Consider the following 19,736-nt stretch of genomic DNA (forward strand, 5'->3'; position numbering starts at 1 on the left):
CTAGGGTAGTTTGGTTACAAAAATCTCCTCAAGCACCTTCGATGGCACATGAGGCAAGAACCCATCATTATTCTCTGGCTGTACACACCTGTGGCCATCCAGGTCAAGTGCAAGCTTAGATACATCCATTCCTGGCATAATAGCTTCCCAAGAGGAAAGATGCCTGTGACCTTACTGCTCTCTAGAGTAAGACTAAAGGTTGCACTCCACCCTCACACTCATTAACATAAGGAACCATACAGGGAGGATTATTCAGCTGCCTCAGTTTTCTCATCTGTAAACTAAGAAGATTGAACCAAAATGACCGCCAGGTCTCTTTCACCTTGGACAATATTTCAATCTGGGAATCTCTTTCAACCCGATGAATCAATCCCAGAGAAAGTGGAGCTGGCTTGAAAGGGAGGGGGGTGCCCTGTAAGTTTGGAGTCTTCAGAAAAGGTGCCAGAGTTCTATAAGTTGCAGACTAGAGGGTTTCAAGACAGCCACAGCAGCCTCCCTCATACCATCAAGGGAACAGAACACACGTCTCTTCCTCCTATTGTTTCCAGCCCATGTGTTTCTTTGAAACACAAAGCAGAGTTATTCTTGGGCCACTGTATAATATAGAGAAGGGGCAACAGGAGCAGCAGTTGAGAAAGGTGAGCCTGTGTTTTTCAATACAAGACTGTGTCTAGGTATGCAGAGACCAAAGGAGTGCCAAGGACAGCCTACTGCCTGCACGGAACCCACTCATTCAGATGGGAAGCCCCAGGCTTTTTTGCTACATTGATTCTTTGGGTTTTTCTTCTCTTCCTTTCTAAAGAGTCATTGATCTGTTTCTATGTGGGAACTGCTAGAGGGAAAGCAACAGTGAGGAGAGCAGCAGAGTTTGGAAGCTTAGGGGAACAGGGGGACAGAGGAAAGATAGTGATATCCACTCTACCCCACCCCACAGGGAGGAGGCTGAGATGTAGGGGAATGGGGCACCCTGGGACAACTGCATATGAAGTCGGAGATGCTATGCACAGGGACTTCCCTCCTTCCCCATCTATCTAGGTAATCTTCCCATGAGCTTCATCCTGGGTATTAAGTACTCTACTATGCCTGTCACAGTTGAATTCCTGCTGTAATAAAACACCGGGTATATCGTAGATTTCAGCAAAACTAGGGAAGGAAGCCTGCAAAGTGCCATTTTTCTTCAAGGGGGAGAGTGTTAAGTACTTAATTCAAACTGTGACCATTAAAGTGTCTCCTATCCGATTTAGGTTGATTTCAGATGTTGACAAAACTTTTATCTCTGGAGTCATGCACAGCTTGGCTGTGTGACTAAAGTAGATGAGTGTGTATTGGAGGGAGGGAGAAACAGAGGAGAGCATGTGTAAGGGTTATTTTCATAGAATTATAGAGCTTACACAAAATACTGTCTTTAAAGGTCAAGGGTTTGAGGGGCCAATAGGGTTTGCTTAAAAAAAAAAAAACAATTAATGAGATAGAAAATTTGTCCTCTCGGTGAACTCTTATGGTTGCCCTAGCAAAGGGCAGACAATGCATGATTTTGAAGCACAAAGTGGGATTTTCTAATCTCTTATAACAAGCTCCCTTAAAAGCCAATCTGAAACAGGCAAAACATAACACTGAAGAAATGACAATCATTTGGATCATTTCCAATAATCTTGGTTTCGTACCTTAATAATCAATACAGTTGGGACAAAAATGCCATCTTATCCCAGAATATCAGAAAAATGATCTCAATCCTCTCTCTTCCCTTTCTGGATAGACTTATAAGTGCAAGTGAAAGAAAGTCATCCCCTTTATCCTCATATAACTGCCTCCAGCATGACACTAATGAATGTTCCCATACCCCTCTTTCCCCACAAAGGAGAAATATAAGTATTTACCTTAAATGATGATAGTCTGCCATTTGAGATTTTGTAGCTCGACACTCAATTTCCACCAAAGGAGTCTAGGCATTTTTTTTTTTTTTTTTTTTTTTAAGCAGACAGCCAAGATTCTGTGTCCTTGCCTGAGACCACATTATTTGCAGGAAGATCCCTCTCTCCTCCACAGACTTTTCCCAGAGAATGCCTTTCAGAATTGCTGTTGAATTACAAAGAAGTATTTATTGTATGAGGTGATTAATGATTCCTGGGAAAATTGCTATTTTCAGCATGATTTAATTTCGTTTTACAAGTACGTGTAGTAGGGGGAGGGTTAATAAGTTTCAGCAGCAGTTGCATTGCCTCCAGAAATCCCTGGCACCCGTTCACACCTTGTAAAATGTACTTTATGCCACGTTTATCCTGATTTGGGAAGGTAAATGTGCATTTGTTTGCTCCCGAATTTTCTTGGCTCCTCAGAGACTCGTATCTATCACTTTCCTCTCAAATTTGATTTGTGGGTACAGAACTGATCATCCTTGTTTGTAGCACACACAGGGCAGCAGGGATGAAAGGACTGCCAGCTCTGACACTGGCTAAAGCGTTTTACCACTAAAGAAAGGAATGTGTTTTAAAATTCTCTGATATTGCAGAGGCAGGTGAGCACCTACTCCCATCTATGCTAAAATTACCACATAACCTAAAAGCTGCATTTTTTCAAGGCCAGGTGACAGGTCTAATATTTTGGGGCTAGTGTACACTGATTTTTGCTATCTTATTATAGGGGACTTCCTGTAGTAAGCACCAAATGTAAATCAATAAACAAATACTAGGGTTATAGAGATTGAGAAATGGGTTTTATTTTCAGCCTTTTGGATCTAGATATCTGGAATCAAGCAGAAAAAGTCACAAAGCATTTGAGGAAAGTGACCCCAGTTCAGAATTTGGCTATTTTCCAGCAGTAAACTCTCCTAGGTCTACTTTGCTTGGGGTGAACTTTGGGGGTATATTATGCTTTTTCTTTCCTCAGAAGAAACTTTGAAGAGTGTACTTGGAAAATTCAGTTTATTTGAAAGCTCTTTCTTCAAAAAAAGAGAAACAAACAAGCAAACAAACAAAAATTCCCAGGCTACAGTTAGTGAAGGGGACCTTAAGAACAGCCAAGAAACAAAAGTAATCTCAACCCTTTGCACAAACTACTTTTTTTCTCCAGGGAGACAGGCAGATTAAGTGTGAAGGTGCAATAAATACCAAAGAGACCACTTCTTTCCAAGTGTACTCAGAGTTCAGTGTGTAGAACAGCTGCAGAAACTCCTGGGCCCACAGCACTGCATGGTTTCAGCTTTCATTGCAGGGAAGGACACGTTTCCATGCCTTACAGAGACTTGAAGCCTGAAAGCCTGGCCAAGTTTGGGAAGAAGAGGAACCCTCTCAGAGCTCAAGAGCCTTCCTGCTCTTTGGAACTTTTCCACAGTAGGCCAAGCTTGACAAGAGTTCAGCTCAAGTTGAACATATGTACACACAACTCTCTCACACACACAAATTATGCGAGTAGTCAGAATCCAAGTGAACACAGCTCAAGCCATCTGCAAGGTTTTTACATGCAAGGTCAAGTATCTCAATCCAGAGGATTTTTGTCTTCTTAATGAAAAGCTTAGAAAACACATGAATCTTAGATTTTTAATGTTTCTTTAAATGGAGTTTATTCTTAGCACATGGCTTTCTATACAGCCACAACACAATTTGTACAGTTCAACATGAGTCTAAATGCACTCCCCGCTCCCCAAAGACTGTGACCCAGAACGGGACAACAATATCTCTGTGACAGTATCTTAAATAAATGCAAGTAAGGGAAACTAAAATGTCACACCTACATCAAGGTCTACACATCTTAAGAATTAAATAATCTTGTGAAGTCCACAATGTCTACTCATTTATTCAGTTCAATACCAGCTTGGACGAGCTGCCTTAATGGGGGAGAAGGAGGTAAGGAAGGTGGGGAAAGGGTCTGTTTTCTTCTGCTTTCAACAAAGATACAAGTATATGTTCCCAGTCAGGATGGGCCGTCCAGCTAGCTGACTGTAGCCATCTCAAAAGCATTTGATACCAAGCAGTCCTTCTGAGGTATTGACACTTGGCAGCCTTGTTCAGGCCAGCAGGTTGTTCCACCAGCCAGCATCCTGGACAACTGTCCTCTCATGGATGGCAACCAGCACATACTCTTACCCGGATAATGTCTTCTTTTTGGTTATCCTTTTCACCAAGTTGGGTTTGTTTTGGTGTCTATTATGGTCCAGACTGGGAGGGGTGGACGAGGAAAGGAGTAGGAGAAGAGAGGTTAAGGATAGAAACCGGTCGAGGTCTCTAGAAGATTATATGGAGGAGGGAACCGGTGTGGAGGTGCCTGGGTGGGGGTGGGGATGGATGTGGGGGCTCTGAGTTTGTGCTTTCCCTGGCGGGCCGGCAGAGGCCGAGGCCGAATTGGAGGACCGCATCTTGGTGTTGGGCAGTTTGTGGTCTTTCTTCCACTTCATCCTCCGGTTCTGAAACCAGATCTTGACCTGGCGCTCGGACAAGCAAAGCGTGTGAGCGATCTCGATGCGGCGCCGCCGGGTCAGGTAGCGGTTGAAGTGGAACTCCTTCTCCAGCTCCAAGACCTGCTGCCGGGTGTAGGCGGTTCGAGAGCGCTTAGGCTCCCCTCCGTTATAACTGGGGTTGACTGAACACCCAGAACCCCGAAAGAGAAGGCCAAGGAAGAGGGAGTGGAAGAGAGGGAAAGGAGGAGGAGAGAGAAGGTGGGGTGGGGAAGAGCAATTGGACATCATCATTATATAATAACCTGACACCAAGTTCACGCAAGATACATAAAACGGCAAAGAAAATGTTTCACAGGCTATTGACAACGGGAAACACCCGAGAGCCATAAAGAATGGTGCTGGGCATTGGGGCTGAAGAAAAGCTTCAAAGACACATGGCCTGAAGGCTCTGCCAGGGCAATTAAATTTATGGGGGCTATAATTACTGCCCTAACAGTTTGGCGTCTCGTAAATCTCCTGATAAAGGGACCCTGGGTACAAAAGGGTTCTCACGTTGGGATCAGGCGGCTGGCTGGCGCGCACACACCCACATCTCATCGCAGCCCAGGCCAGATGGGGGCTCCCCTCCCGAGGCCCCCTTCCCTTGAGCCTCTCCCTCCTGACCCCAACCCTCGAACCCAGGCCCACCTCCCGCGCCTCCCCAGCGGCGCCACGTACCGGCGCTGACATGGATCTTCTTCATCCAGGGGTACACCACGGGCTCCCTGCCCTTCAGGCCCAGCGGGCTCTTGTCGGCCAAGAGCAGCGGGCACGCGGGGGCGCTGCCTCCTGCTGGGACGCCTGGGGTGGCGGGGGCCGCCTCGCAGCGTCGCGGAGCCGCGGGGGGCGCCGCGCGAGGCTGCGGGGGTGGCGGCGGCTGGGGCTGCAGCCCGGGCTGCAGGACGTGGCTCGTATGCAGGCCGTGCGCTGGGCCCTTGGCGTGCGCCGGGGGCTGCTCCGGTTGGGGCGGCCGCCCGGGGCTGGCGCTGCTGCGGTAGCCATAGGGGTAGGCGGTGTCCGCGGCCCCGTGAGCGGGGTAGAGCGCGGCGGCGGGGTAAGCGGGCTCGCGGGCGGCCCGCGGCGCGTAGTAGGAGGCAGAGGGCTCTCGGACGCCGCCAGCGTGAGGGAGCTGGGGCTGCTGCGGCGGCAGGTGCTGGGTCGGGGGCGCCGGGGGCTGCTGGTAGCCGGGGCCCCCGCCCGGGCCGCCGTCTCCGCCGCCCGGGCCGCTGTGCTGCGCGTACTCCTCGAAGGGAGGGAACTTGGGCTCGATGTAGTTGGAGTTTATCAAAAACGAGCTCATGGTCATTAATTTGTGAAGTGCAAAAATACTAATTTTTCTCGCGTTGTCGTTTTTTCTGGGCTCGCCGAGGCCCCTCCCCCTCCTGCCTCGCTTCCCATCCCCCTTTCCTCTGCGTCCTTCCCCTCCCCCCGCTGTCAAGTGTTCACCCTTCCCCCTCCCCCTCCCGCAGAAGCCGCCACCAAAGTTCCAGCCGCTCCTCCCCAGCCCGGCGCGCGCCCCGCCCCGTGCCCCACGTGCAGGGCCCCCACCAATGGGCGCACCGCGCGCGCGGACCCGGATCAGGAAACGCGCGGGTTCGTGATGGATGCTGCTGTCCGGCGCCTGGGCTCGGAGAGGGAGCAGGCGCTTTGGACTCCAGCCCCCCAACTTTGATTCCTGCTGGGAATTCTGGCCCTGCCGGGCTGTAGGTCCTCTTGGGAGCCCTCTGCCTGCCCTACTGCTGGCCTAGGCCTCGGGCAGTCTGGCAGCCGCGACTCAGCGGTGACCTCGGGCCCAACCTAGTCAGGCTTCGCGTCCTTCAGGGGTTCTAGGCTAACTGGGGGAAGGAAGGGCGTTGGGACCGAGGGGCATCCTGGTTTTTATGTAGGCCCAGAGAGGCCACCAGACTCGTTTTCTCAACCGCAGGTCTCCCTTACCCACTCCCAGTTCCTTGCTTGTCGGCCTGAGAGCCCTTGCTTTGAGAAGCTGGCAGAAGCTGCAAAGGGTGGGTGAGCGGGCAGCGGAGAGAAATCGACCCTAGGATGTAAAGCGAGGCCATTCCATTATAACTGGATGGGCACTTTTCATTTTTTCCTTCTTTCAGGGACAATCTGTTTCGTTTTTTCCTTAGAAAAATTGGAACCTTCCTAATAGCATCTAATTTGACTGGGGTTGTTGATGTCGGAGCTAAATATGTCCGCGTTTACTACGTGCGATTGTGAGAGAGAAGGTGGCCCAAGGATGGGAATGGATAGAAGCAACACCTCCACAGAACAGAGCTTTGAAAACAATAACTTCCTATTTCAGAACAATCCCCAAACAAAAACAAGCTAAAGGTAGAATATACACCTTGCCTGGTCTGATCTCTGATAGGTCATTTCCAGCTAAGAGTTTTATGTTTTCTCTTTTGGATCCTGCTTTCTCAGGCTGGATCTGAGGCTAGAGTTATACTTACAAGACAGTCTATAATTTCTGAATTGCTGGAAATTAGCATGTTAACGATATCAGAAGCTCTGGAAAGGAGGGAGAGGAGACTGTTGCCTGCCATTTGGTAATTGAAATTTGATGGGTACACTAATTACGCCATTATTAACAAATAAATTACTTATTAATTCCACCTAATGTTGATCTTTGAAGTAAATACTGATGCCTTATTTGTACTGTGTACTTTCCTCCTTTCTTTTCTGAGTAACAGACATATCTAGATCCTCTACTTTTCAGCCCAGATTAAAGCAGTGCAAACTAGAATAGTCACCATTCTAAAAATATTTTCATATTGGCATGCAAAAGCAAGGATTTTTCAGCTGGTGCACCTTAGTTAATTTTTCAAAGAGCAGTATAAACAGCCTTCTCACAACTGAGTCTGGAATGCAGACAAGGAAAATTATATTCTAAGCCTGGAGACACTTCAAAAGGAATGTCAATTCTATCTTCATTTATATCGGTTACTCATATGAGTTACTAAATGCTGGAATATATCCATTTGATGGATAGTCATTTAATGCTTAGCCACATAAAGGCTATTATATGAGACTAATCTTTAAACTAATTTAGGAAAAGAGGTTAAAAAGGGGATCATATTAGCTTTCTAACTGGAATCACCCTGAAGTGGTACAAAGAGATTTTCCACAATGGGTGTATATGTGTGTAAAGAGTCCTGTCCATTCACATGAGGCACCCTGAAAATTTGTTTTTAATGAAATCTGAGCCACAGACAGAAAGCAACACTGAGTGTAATCCTTAGCCATCCTCTCTAGACTTGAGGAATAAATTAGCCTGTGATACATCTACCCGAACCAATATCTCTCCTTAGCAAGAAAAAATGATGTATACATAGGTTATGTAATATGTAATATAAATAATATGTACATACATAATATATATTACAAAGCTGAACCATCTAAGCTTCAGGGGGAACAAAAAGCATGACAAGGAAACCTTCCCTCTGCCTCCTCATGTCATCAGCCTTGAGTACTAGGGTCTTAACCATGTCTGTTTAATATTTACAGACACTAAACCACAAAATTCATGTTGTTTAGCCTCAGAACCTTCTACCAAGTTTCTGTTTTTAAGTATTAACGAGACATAGGCACTGTTTTGTATATGGTCAACCCTAATAAGTTAACTGCGCCTGTGTTTTGTGTGGTTCTATTACTTTAGGAAGAGGGGCTTACACAGAATCCCCCAAGGCCTGTAACTTGTCTTTGTGGTTCATGTCATAAACACAAATGGAGCCAGGACCACCAAGTGTTATCTCACACACCGACATTTTGACATTTTACTGCAAGATTTATGGCTGTAATAAACAATCTCAGTACCTTTTCTGAACCTTCCTCAATCTCCCTTTGCAAACCATAGCATCATTCCATTGAATCAAATAATCTTTTGAAAAACATTTTTTTCAAAAAATACCGCTTGCCTTTACACAATATCCAAGACACCAAAGTAAAGCCAGGAAGAAACTAACTCAATTAATAAACAAACAAGTTTACCAGCAGCATCTCGTTCGAGAAAAGATGGGATGCCCTGAAATGTAGCAGAGAGGGAGCATGCTAATCCTCGCACGCCAACTGGTTCCAGTCTCAATTGGGGTGAAAGCGTTATCCTTTCCTTAGGAAACTGGTAAGCACATTTGTTCATTTCCACTTGCAGGGATAACATATATTCCCAACAAAAGCTTTCTTAAAATCCCATTAGCTGAAATAACTTTTCTTCATGTCCTCAAATCCCAGATGGAAAAGAAGAGTGAAGGGAGTCGGAGGGAGAGGGAGGGTGAGAGGGAGGCGGTGTTTTGCAGCTTGGTTTGAATCTGATTTGAATCATTTTGAATATATTTGTAACAGCCTTCCCTCTTGAATGCAACCCTGTCCCAAGTTTCAAAGTGACCGAACAGTGACACCGTGTGCATTTTGTTTCTTATTAATCTTACACATTGACAGTCTTTGTTAAATCACAAGGCGCGCCCTTCACCAGCCGACATTTTCATATTTGTTAGACGCACTGACCTGAAGTTCACCTCGGCCTTGGACTTTGCGCTTCTAAAAGGTCTATACAGTGTCTTTTAGCGAGCAGGGTGCTTTGCCCAGGTCACTCCTTCTCAGGAAAAACCAAGGGGAAAAGGCAAAGGAAATGCAAACGTTATGGAATGTATTGACTGTATTTGTCCTTTGTTCTTTAGAGCGAGAGTCCCCCAGACTGTTCTCTATCGGATGCGCGTCTCAAGCTGAACAGCGGAATGGCAGGATTTCAGAATGCATTTGAGGGCTTCCCCACCACCTACACTAGACACAAGATTTGAGAGGAGCAGCACTTTACCAGCCATTTGACCAATTAATTGTTTGGGGGAAATTTCCTTGTAGTAGTTTAAAATAATGCACACAACCCAGGGATGAGGACTGACATTCATATTGGGATTATGCACGAATTTTAACTGGGTTTGTTTGACAGGCCCAAGATTCAAAATCCTCCAAATAGAGAAGTAAGCACTCTAAAAGCATTAACTTCTGCAAGTACCCTTTTCTTTTACTTTAAAGACTAGCTAAGAGGTATCTATAGTTTTTGAAGCTGTTATGTTTCTAAGGTGTGTCACGTGTTTTTAACCAAAACACACAATAAAAAGGTTTTTTTCAAAGAGACAAATAATTGTCTTGGTGAGTCCTAGAAGAGGGGGTTTTGGTTTTCTTCATCTAACTAGCCCAAATGTGGTGAAATGTTCACTGCTGCAACAGCAAGCACCACAGTTGTTTCCTTTCTTCTGTTTCATCTGGCAAACCCCCATTTGGCTTCTAACTCTTGGCCAGAGTGAAAACTTTACACATTGCACAGAAGCACCCTGATTACTTCCATGAAGGCAGTGTTTGGGAAATATTTACTTTACCACTGAACATACCTGGCACTGTTAAATCCAATCAACCAAAATATATTGGGATGATCTTAAACATTCCTGCAAGAGGCTACATTCTGAGTAGTTGAATTATCTCCAAAGATAAAAAAGAAAAACCTAGGGAAAATATTTCACCTTTCTCTTCTCTGTTTTCCTAAATTGATCCCTTGAAGGTCAATTCACAGATAAAGGAAATATGTCCCCTGGAAAATACATTCTTACAGCACCAACACTTAAAGCCTTTCTAGATGTATGAAAAATAAAATATTGTTTAGCCCTTCAGTTGCAACTCACACATGAGGCATGGTTCCAGTTGGCTTCCTTAATACACTATTCCCTTTATTTTCTGCTCTCCCACCCTTCTCCTTAGGTTGCTTTCCTTTCTCCTTGGCTTTTTTTTTTTTTAATTCCAAGGGCATTATTAGAAAGCACTTTCTGAAGAATAGAAAATATTCTATTCTGTGTGGTGGTCTTACGAAGTGGCCTGGTATTTGTGGATTACACCTTTCTGCATTCCCTACAGTCTAGTTTTTCACTTATAGCTTGTAGCATTTCTCTTACATTCAATTGTGGTTTAATAGTAAACATAACAAAAATTTCCAAACAGGAACATTTTCATGGCACCAATAAGCATTTTGTCATTGATGGTGGTGGTGGAGGGGGAAGGAGGGAATCCTCTGTTTTCAGGAGGGCTTTCACTTCCTTCCTTCCCCTTCCCAGATCTCAGAACCCTTTGCATTCAGCGAACTGTAGTTTCAGAAGAAGCATATTCTATGTTTGAATACTGCAAAGATTACATTTTGCAAGAAGTGCCTGTGTTTGCATTTGTTCTTACACACTTTAGGGGTCATAATATGTACTAAAAAGACAAAAAACTGGCCAATCAAAATCCCTCTTTTCAAACAAAGGAGGTTTTCTGAACCATTCTGTTGCCTTTGAAGGCATAATGAAATATTGGAAACTTGCAACATTACTTTTTAAAGCTCCACAGATGAGTTTTGAGCATTTTTATTTTGTGACAAACCCACAGACTCCTGGTTCTCCAACACCTAAGGTGTTGGTGTTTCAGTAATCTATGCCTATTTACCTGCTGCTATTCCCTCAGAATGGGAGCAATAATTCAAGATGAAATACAGCATGTATTACTCTTGAAAAGAGGAATTTTCTATCCTTTCCTCCGTAATTGAGGTCATTCAACCACTAGGGTTCACCTGGAGTCCATACCGTGATACACGCGTCACTCCGAGCCATTTTATCTTTTGTGCTGATAGTCAAGATCACAGCTCTAACATTGACATCAAACTCTGTCTGGGCAGATGACTAAGAGCGCTGCACAATGTAAACTTTTGACCCTCAACTTTTTGACCTGCAGTTGTAACGCACTAACCACAAAGATACACAAAGCTGAGCCTCTTCTTTCAGGGGGAAGAGGTCCCCTAGCATCTCAGGATGCCCTGCTTCTGCCACTGCCATTTGAAATTAGCGGGTGAAATGGATGTTTTTGTGTGTTTGTGACTGTATTTCCTGTTAAATCAGCCTACGACCTCTTTTTCTCAGCACCTAGGGACTAGATTAACTTGAAATCACTCATGGTTCTATTTTACCAGGAAAATTTGGAGCAGAAGGGGAGAACCTTGCAAAAAGTGAAAGAAAAGAGAAGATGGGGGAAAGCAGGCAATGGGAGGTAGAGACACTTTTTCCCTTTATTTAAAACTAAAGACACAGCCCTAATTGTTGGGAGAGCTGGCCCAGGCGGGTGAGTTGACTGTGAACTTGTACTAAAGCGTGCTCTGCTGGCGATTCCTAGGGTGTGCAGATTTATCTTCTCTGCATTTACTTAACCCGGCAGTGAACTTCGCGGGCGTCATTTGTTAGCAATGACAGACTTCACCTCCAGCAAGGGCTGCTTCACAAAATTGCAATAATTATCTAATAACCTTCATAACAAATATTATTATTGAAAAGACTGGTTTGTGGGGAGGGGACCTGGTAGGAAAATAACAAATTGATTTGTGAAAAATACCAAACAAAACAAACCTGGGCAGACCTTCAAGTTCTGAGGCTTAGAATGGCTGGGGCTGTGGATCCCCTCCCCTATGTGGGTGGGAGCTTAGGCTGACCCCCTCAGCCCTGCCTGGGAGCCCCGTTTATAGTTTTGCCATTGACTAGAAGGAAATTCCTCTTAGAAACCAAAGGGATGGAGCCCATAATGCTCTGCACTCTCCATGGTGGGCAAGCCATGGACAGACCCCCAGCCAAGGCAGGGGAGAGGCTGAGAAGGGCATCTTTTAAGTTAAAAGGATAGTTTTCCTCCTCAATTGCCCATCTTTTAAGATGTGATTTGCTTTCCACTCACTAATTATTTGGATATAATACTCTCAGAATCTCAACAAATGAACAGGACTCTGTTTTTGGTAGGAAATTCTGTCTTGCTCTCCCAGAACCGCCAACAATAAAGCAGGGGAAAGAGCAGGAGAAAAGGAATCTTGGCATAATGTTGTGAAATTAGACCATGGAAACCCTAACAAACCCGTAAGTAGTGTGACCAGAAGCTTCCTGTTGTATTTATAGTTCAGGAATATTGTCTCTTCAGTTTGTGGAAACAAATGAGCCCCTGCACATTGCTGCCGAAGAGAAGCACAGACACACTTCTGCCACCGGCTGAGGCTGGATGTCTTCATAAAGCCCTCAGTGACCTAAATATTTTTTCTTAGTAAGTTCCTCTGCAAGAACAACCCAAGAATCCACAAAAGAAATAACTTATCTACAGAATGAGCAGAAAACCAGCCATCCTCTTGATTATGCTTCCTATGAAAATAGGAAGAAAGAAAAAAAAAAACCCTCCAATAATACATAGGTCTGACGGCATGCTGTATTTTTGAAAAGTCATTTAATTCCATGTGGCCATGTGGGTTGTCCTGCTCCCTTAAATTCTACTTAAGTTTTGTGAAGATTAAAACAGACAGAAATAAGCAAGCTGACAATATTTACAGTCTGTAATTTTTCTCATTCCTTGGAAACATTCTCTATGTTATGTGGTGCTGGAAATGACTTCAACAGGCTTTCTGCTCATTCCCACACCCCAAGGTGGAATATAGCCATGAAGGTAGTGTGGACGCTTTCTGTGTGAGTTACTCCAACTAAACTGTCAGAACCCCTGTCACTCTAACTCTCTCTTATTTTTATTTTATTTTATTTTATTTTTTGCTTCTAATTTCACTCACCAAGCAAGATCACCAAATGAGTAACTAAAATGGAACCATAACCCAATATTTTCCGATAAGGAGCCCAAAATTCAGAGCAGCAAAACAAAGAATCCAGTATTCTCACAGACACATAACATTATAAAAGAGAGCCCATACCCATGTAGAGTTTATATTCTTGTTCCCACTAAGATGTGGACACCTCTTCTTGACTGCTGAAATACCAATGTCCACTTTAATAGGTTACACACGATGACTTTAAGATTCTTTACCTTGCCACAATTCATGAGAAGTTGGGCTTGTGGGGGGGTTTCGATTTAAAAAAAAAAAACAAAACTTTCTAGGTTTTGCTTTCTGGACCTCTGACTTTGGGGACATCTGTTGCACTTATGTTGAGTGTAGGTGGCCTCTGCACAAGAAACTTTATTGAAATTTCAAATCTATACTTTCAGTGTTTTCACTTTAAGCACTTAATAGGTATCTTTACCAATTAATACTCGCCAAAAACTGCCCAGCTCTTAAGGAGAAAAGCAGATCCTATTTTTTCTTTCATTTCTGAATGCAGTAGGAGAATTTGCCTTAATTCCTAAAATAGGATTGGGGGAAATATACTGAGTCCCGTGTGGGTACCCATCCAGAAAAAGATCCCAGGACAGGCCACATAGTCCCCAGTTACTGGGCTTGGGTTTTGCCATTGAAGAATATGGAGGATTGGAGCCAGAAGGGGTGACTGGGGCCAATATGGAACTGTACCCAGGATAAACTTATTTCACCTTACTTCACCCATTGGTGCAATTGTGGAGACTGTTCTGGAAATCATAGAGTATGTAAATTTCCTGGGATCAAACAGAAAGAGCAGCTAACAAAAGAAAGGCGGAAATCTCCTACTGACAAAGGACCAATTTCTTCCCTAAACTACCGTTTACGATGTGTCAGGAAAAACAACCTAATGGCTCTGGGGATTTTTAAGTTGGGCATTGAAGACACCTCAATTTCCCCCCAAACTTTAGAGCACAGTTTGGAACAGAGAATTCGCCTGTATGTTGAGGGGGAGTGAATTTCTCCAATCTTTAATGTCATCTAGGGGGCTGCCTAAGTTGCCTTTTGAGGGTCCTGTGCGTAGATGTTTTAAGTCTACGAAGAAGGAGAGGAAAAGGAAAGAAGAGAGGGAGAAGAAAGGCAAGGCGAAAGAAAAGAAAGTGCTTTAACCCCTTTCAATTAGCCTGAGGATTCAAAGACTAAAGTTAAATCCGGCCATAAAGTTTATTGCTTCAGACTCACAGGCGGGTGAGAACAGTCTCACCGAAATAAAAAGAACGTGCAAGCAAACAGGGTTCAGGGCCTGGTCCCGGGTGCGGGGGAGGGGGTGCTGAGCACCCCCCAGCAGGGTGGGGACCCTTGGTCCCCAGGGTCCGGTGGGCGCTAGCAGCCCAATCTCCACCTCGCAACCCAGGGGCCCAGCCTGGAGGTGCAGCCTCCGCCTCGCCGGCCTCTGCCACCCTCCGGCTCTCTTGAGCTGAAACCCCGAAGGCCGCCGCCTCAGTTCAACCCTGCCAAAGACCCTGGCCCCGAAGACATATTGCCACAGCCCCGTAAGGAATCCCTCCAGAGTCCGCCTCGGCCCTGCCCGGGCCTTTCTTTCAAACTCCTGAGCTCAGCGCGGCCCTCGGCGCCCGCGGCTGGCGCCCCACTGTCTCCCAGCCCCCACCTCAAGGCTCCGTGACCCCCAGAAGCTGGCCCGGCCGGCCCAGCAATTGCGCGGAGGGCTGGGGCTGCGGCCCTGCCCGGTCCCCACACACAGGCCCATTCGCACACAAAAATCATCTTTTTGCACGCCAGCGGGAGCAGCGGAAGTTATTAACATCCGCGGTTGTGCAGCAATTAAAGTTAGGCCTGAGGATGCCGCGCGGTCACAGGCGCTGCTCACCCTCCTGCCTCCGCAGAGCTGGCTCCTGGCGCTGCTCTCTTGGGCAGGGGGAAGTTTGCTCTGCCTTTTCGAATTCAGAGGCAGCCTCAGAGTTATTGAACCAGAGAGAAAGAGAGAGAGAGAGAGAGAGCAAGGAAGAAACTTTCCAAAGTACAAATAAACTTGAAAGCGCTCAAGAGGCGAGCTTACCTTAACTCGGAGGGAGCCATTTTTCAGGGAGTTTTGAGAACTTGTGGTTTGGACACTTCTGGACCTAAAATTGACAGTTTGAATGGCCAGGCAGCACACGTAGCCTGCAAAAGAGTCAAATGGAGTCCAGCGTTAGTGAGATTATATGTTATGTGGTATATAATGTTGGATGTCAACTCCCCAAAACCATAAAACTTACTTTAATGGCCCCACGTGACGTTTTATAGCCAGTGAGCCGATCTGTCTGTGCTATGGATGATTTTACGATCTAATTCATAGACAAAACCCTATTCATTTGGCACCCAAATGTCATATAGCCGGAACTGGGGCTTATAAAGTTTACTGTTTTATAACTTTTAAAAGGAAAGACGGCATCAGTGTAAGCAGTCGGTAAATGTGCAAATCTCTAGTTGCGCTTTAGCTGCTCTGAGGAGTTTCCCAATCGAGCTAGGATGGGGTAAGTACCTTCCATTTGTAGCAAATTAATTGTAGCAAAAGAAGCCAACTGGGTCCAGGGTGAAAAGTGGGGAAGGGGTGCTGGGACGGGTTAAGGGCAGAGGGTTTGGGGACCATAGCCAGGCAGAGCAGCGTCTCCAGCAAGTGGAGGCCTAGGACAGCCTTAGGAAAGAGGCAGGGTCTGTGTGGCCCGAGGGCAGCTAACAAAGCCCTGGGCTTTTTCTCCTTCTTTCTCACTCTGTCTCTCTGTTTTGTACCCAGCAAGTTAACTTGGTTCCTCAGAGATGTGCAGGGTGGACTCGGGCTTTGGAACTGCCTGCAGCTTTTCCCACCTTCTGCCCTGTACTTTGTGATGGGTCAGAGTTAGGGAGGCGATGGGCCAGTGTTGGTCTGAGGTCTCCCTGCACAGGTCATCTGCTCAGGTAGCCTCAGACCTACGGGCTTCCAGGACTGAACAGACAGACAGAAAAGCAGACAGAGCCACTCACTATTTGGCACAAACCAGACCAAGAGAACTTACAATAGAAAGTTTATTTTTTGTTCCAGTCAGTATTTTTTCCTTAAAAACAAATACCAAAAAAACAAAAAACAAAACAAAAAGCTGATCACAGTTTGCTTAAAACAGCCAGACTTGGACAATATTTGTAACTTTGTTCACAAAAACATACATCACTGAAGCTGCGCTTATAAGAGCCACTTCCAGAGTTCGTGCAAAGGGTCCTACAAAGGCACGCAGGGACACACCGCTTGGAGTCACAGTTTTCGTCACAGAGTCACTAGTCACTACACGTCGAACAAGTCGTGTCTCATCAAGTCACCTCTACAACAGCATTAATTACACAAGGAATATAGGTAGTTTGAATAAAAATATCTTTAACAGCTTGGAGCTATTGAGACAGGAACACTTCCACGCACATGCACAGTTAAACAACTTGAGTGCAACACACAACATTGGCACTAAACGAGATTGAAGGGGGACTTTTTGTGTGTTTTTTTTCTCTTTTCTTTTTTTGTTATAGTTACTTCAAGTAACACAGCTTGCTTCATATAAATAAGTTAAAACATCTATTTTTTTTTTTTTCAAGACAAAGCCATTCAGGACAAAGAGATGAACAGAAAGCAGATCTACTTATACAGGCGCTATAATGGCAATAAACAGGCTCATGATTAAAAGATGAATTAGGGAAACAAGAACAGGGCTTCTTCACAGAAGGAACACAAGGGAGTTTCAGAAAGTCACCTTAGTACTGACACTATGCGGGATCCGCTAATACTGCTCAGTACTTTAAACGCTCAGATATTCAGGGGCGGAAGGCCCCTCCTGCTGCGGCCATGCTCATGCTTTTCAGCTTATTATCTTTTTTCCACTTCATTCTCCGGTTTTGGAACCAGATTTTAATTTGTCTCTCGGAGAGGCAAAGAGCATGTGCTATTTCAATCCTTCTTCGGCGGGTCAGGTAGCGGTTGAAGTGGAACTCCTTCTCCAGCTCCAGGGTCTGGTAGCGCGTGTAGGCCGTCCGGGCCCTTTTGCCTTCCGGGCCGCCTATGTTGTCTGCAATAGAAAAGTCAGCGGTTTAGCCACCAACTCCTCACCCCCTGGCTTCCAAAGTCCGCCAGGGGGACAAGCTCGCGTCCTGAGCAGGGAACCCAGGCGAAAGGCTCAACAAGTTCTCCCTACCAGCCCGCACACCCCTCCCGAATTTCCTTCCCTCTTCCTTTCTAGAGAGAAAACAATACGATTTGGACCCTGGGAACAATCCGCCCATCTGAGGCTGGGGCCGTGACCGGAGGACTCCGGCTTTCCCTGGCCTCACTCCTGCCCTCTCCGCCCTACCCCGGGCGCCCCGATCGGGAGGTACAGCCCTCCCAGGCTGCCCACCGTTCAGAAGCCTAGGATGCACGGCCCTTTCCTGAGCGCCCAAGTGGCCTTCGGGTCACCCTGCCTCAAAGTTCCAGTCCCGCGAGCCGCCTCCAGTGGCCAGCCTGCAGGCTTGGGGCGCCTGCTTTCTTTTTCTTCCCTTTCCTTCTCTCTCCCTCCTGCCCCCAAACTTCAGAATCCTGCAGGCTCTCTCCTCGATTTTACCCCCCAAGCCCCTTTTCCGGGGCTCTAATTAGTAACGCTGTTTCCCCAGCGTAACCCTCTTCATAAATCATCCGTCCTGACAAGCCCGATTCACGGCTCCTACTGCCATCCTCTACCTCTCTGTGCCTTGCTCGGCTGGCCTGACCCGGGAGCGCGTTACAAGGCGTTGGGGTTCAGAGGGGTTTTTTTTGCTTCCTTCCCCTTTCAATGTCTAAACTGGCCCTGCCAGCGCCCGATTCCCCCATTATTTGTGAGCGAAGAGTGTTTGCAAAGAAAAGGAGGAAGGAGGAAGGCAGGAGAAGGAGAATGGCAAGGAGAGGCTCCGCAGGGCTGGGAGAAATGAGACCAGGAGAGAGACTGGGAGAGGGTGGCAGAGAAGAGAGAGGGGATCGAGAGCCGCGTCCCCGTGGTCGCGTGGATTTAGAAAAAGGCTGGCTTTACCATGACTTATGTGCAGCTTGCGCATCCAGGGGTAGATCTGGGGTTGGGCGGGCGGCGCCGGGCTCGGCTCGCTCTGCGCACTCGCCTGCTCGCTGCTGGCAGGGGCGTCCTCCTCGGCTCCGGACGCCGTGCCAACCCCCTCTCTGCTGCTGATGTGGGTGCTGCCGGCGTTGGCCGAGGCGCCGCTGGAGTTGCCCAGGGAGTTTTTCCCGCCGTGGTGGCTGTCGCCGCCGGGCGAGGGGGCCACGGCGGAGCAGGGCAGCGGGTCAGGCGGAGGCGAGTGCGTGGACGTGGCCGGCTGGCTGTACCTGGGTTCGGCGGGCGCCGCGCTGGCGCCGGCCGCGTAGCTGCGGGCGCGCTCTCCGGAGCCAAAGTGGCCGGAACCCGAGCGGCCGACGCTGAGATCCATGCCATTGTAGCCGTAGCCGTACCTGCCGGAGTGCATGCTCGCCGAGTCCCTGAATTGCTCGCTCACGGAACTATGATCTCCATAATTATGCAACTGGTAGTCCGGGCCATTTGGATAGCGACCGCAAAATGAGTTTACAAAATAAGAGCTCATTTGTTTTTTGATATGTGTGCTTGATTTGTGGCTCGCGGTCGTTTGTGCGTCTATAGCACCCTTGCACAATTTATGATGAATTATGGAAATGACTGGGACATGTACTTGGTTCCCTCCTACGTAGGCACCCAAATATGGGGTACGACTTCGAATCACGTGCTTTTGTTGTCCAGTCGTAAATCCTGCCTGATGACCTCTAGAGGTAAACTCGTGCACTAATGGGGGAGTTGGGTGGAGGCGAGAGGGTTGGCGCGCGCGCCCCGGGCGCGTGCCCGCCGCCCGTTGCCGCCGTTCAGTCGGACTCGAGCGCCACCCGCTGGAGTTAGGGCGCATCGCCCCGCTTCCGACCCGGGGTTGCAAGGGCTGGGGTCGAATTGAGGTTACAGCCCATTATGGCAAAATTATTGCATTTCCCTCGCAGTTCCATTAGGATGTACCAATTGTTAGGCCGTCAGCTGCCGATCGCGCGCCGGGTGAGGTTGCAGAGGATTGGGGGGAGGTGGTGACCTGCATTTTATTTGCAACAACTTTATTTCCCCCGTTTTGCAGCGCCTCTTATTTTTGTGTCGAGGTTGGGGTCGGTTCTGCCCGTCCTGCCGGCAGCTCTGAATTTTGAAAATACAGATACCACCTTCGGGGAAGGGGGAAAGCCATTTAGCCAATTGGAGAAATAAATCCTGCCCGCAGCAGCAGCAGCAGCTACAATTACGGCTCTCTTTTTGCTAGCGCATGAGGGACAGTGTCCCTGCCGCTCTTAAATGACAGGCGTCTATTAAAGATAGCTTTTGTGTAGTGTTTTTCCAAAGCAAGGTCAAATTTCATACACTTTTATAACCGTAGTCGATTTTTCTTTCTTGTGAGTATGGTTTTCGTGTCATTAGTTTGCTATTTGATTTGCTTACGTATCCAGCTTGGAAAATCTTCATCACAGGGTCTGGTTCCTCGAGCCAGCCGGGCCCCAAGTTGGAGGGTTCCCATTGAACTCAGCGAGTGGGCCCAGGCTCCTTGCAGCCACAGAGGCTGCTTGGGGTCTGAGGATCCGCGGGCTGGGTTACTGGGGTC

At 47.0% G+C, this 19,736-nt stretch overlaps 3 protein-coding genes and 1 long non-coding RNA gene across 6 annotated transcripts in view; 1 reads left to right on the forward strand and 3 right to left on the reverse strand.

The window, feature by feature from the left end:
- HOXA3 (homeobox A3) overlaps positions 1-19,736 on the reverse strand; it is a 46,383-nt gene that overhangs the window by 18,729 nt on the left and 7,918 nt on the right. For all 3 annotated transcript variants that reach the window (XM_017527039.2, XM_017527038.2, XM_037737928.1), the window contains exons 2-3: positions 15,133-15,236; positions 1,878-2,076 (exon numbers count right to left, since the gene is read on the reverse strand). The gene's annotated coding sequence lies outside the window, so the exon portion shown is untranslated. The remainder of the gene's footprint in view (positions 1-1,877; positions 2,077-15,132; positions 15,237-19,736) is intronic.
- On the reverse strand, positions 3,523-5,793 carry HOXA4 (homeobox A4). The gene is made up of 2 exons (XM_017527046.2): positions 5,111-5,793; positions 3,523-4,575 (listed from the first exon to the last, which is right to left on the reverse strand). The coding sequence occupies exons 1-2, from the start codon at positions 5,736-5,738 to the stop codon at positions 4,229-4,231; spliced, it is 975 nt and encodes a 324-aa protein (XP_017382535.1). The 5' UTR covers positions 5,739-5,793; the 3' UTR covers positions 3,523-4,228.
- Positions 6,003-9,426, forward strand: LOC108303265. The gene is made up of 2 exons (XR_001824758.2): positions 6,003-6,435; positions 9,109-9,426. It is a non-coding gene; the product is annotated as an uncharacterized LOC108303265 (long non-coding RNA).
- HOXA5 (homeobox A5) lies at positions 16,101-19,020 on the reverse strand. Its single transcript, XM_017527043.2, has 2 exons — positions 18,113-19,020; positions 16,101-17,140 (listed from the first exon to the last, which is right to left on the reverse strand). Exons 1-2 carry the CDS (start codon positions 19,005-19,007, stop codon positions 16,890-16,892), a joined length of 1,146 nt encoding a protein of 381 aa, XP_017382532.1. The 5' UTR covers positions 19,008-19,020; the 3' UTR covers positions 16,101-16,889.

This window comes from Cebus imitator, unplaced genomic scaffold, assembly GCF_001604975.1.
Source record: "Cebus imitator isolate Cc_AM_T3 unplaced genomic scaffold, Cebus_imitator-1.0 Scaffold45, whole genome shotgun sequence".
Lineage (NCBI taxonomy): Eukaryota > Metazoa > Chordata > Mammalia > Primates > Cebidae > Cebus > Cebus imitator.

Bases quoted from the DNA above. Each gene is read 5' to 3' on its own strand.
- HOXA4 (XM_017527046.2), bottom strand. From the start codon at position 5,738: ATGACCATGAGCTCGTTTTTGATAAACTCCAACTACATCGAGCCCAAG. The intron at 4,576-5,110 runs GTACGTGGCGCC...CTGGGTGTTCAG, and splicing joins GAAGATCCATGTCAGCGCCG to TCAACCCCAGTTATAACGGA.
- HOXA5 (XM_017527043.2), bottom strand. From the start codon at position 19,007: ATGCGCCCTAACTCCAGCGGGTGGCGCTCGAGTCCGACTGAACGGCGG. The intron at 17,141-18,112 runs GTAAAGCCAGCC...TTTCTATTGCAG, and splicing joins CAAGCTGCACATAAGTCATG to ACAACATAGGCGGCCCGGAA.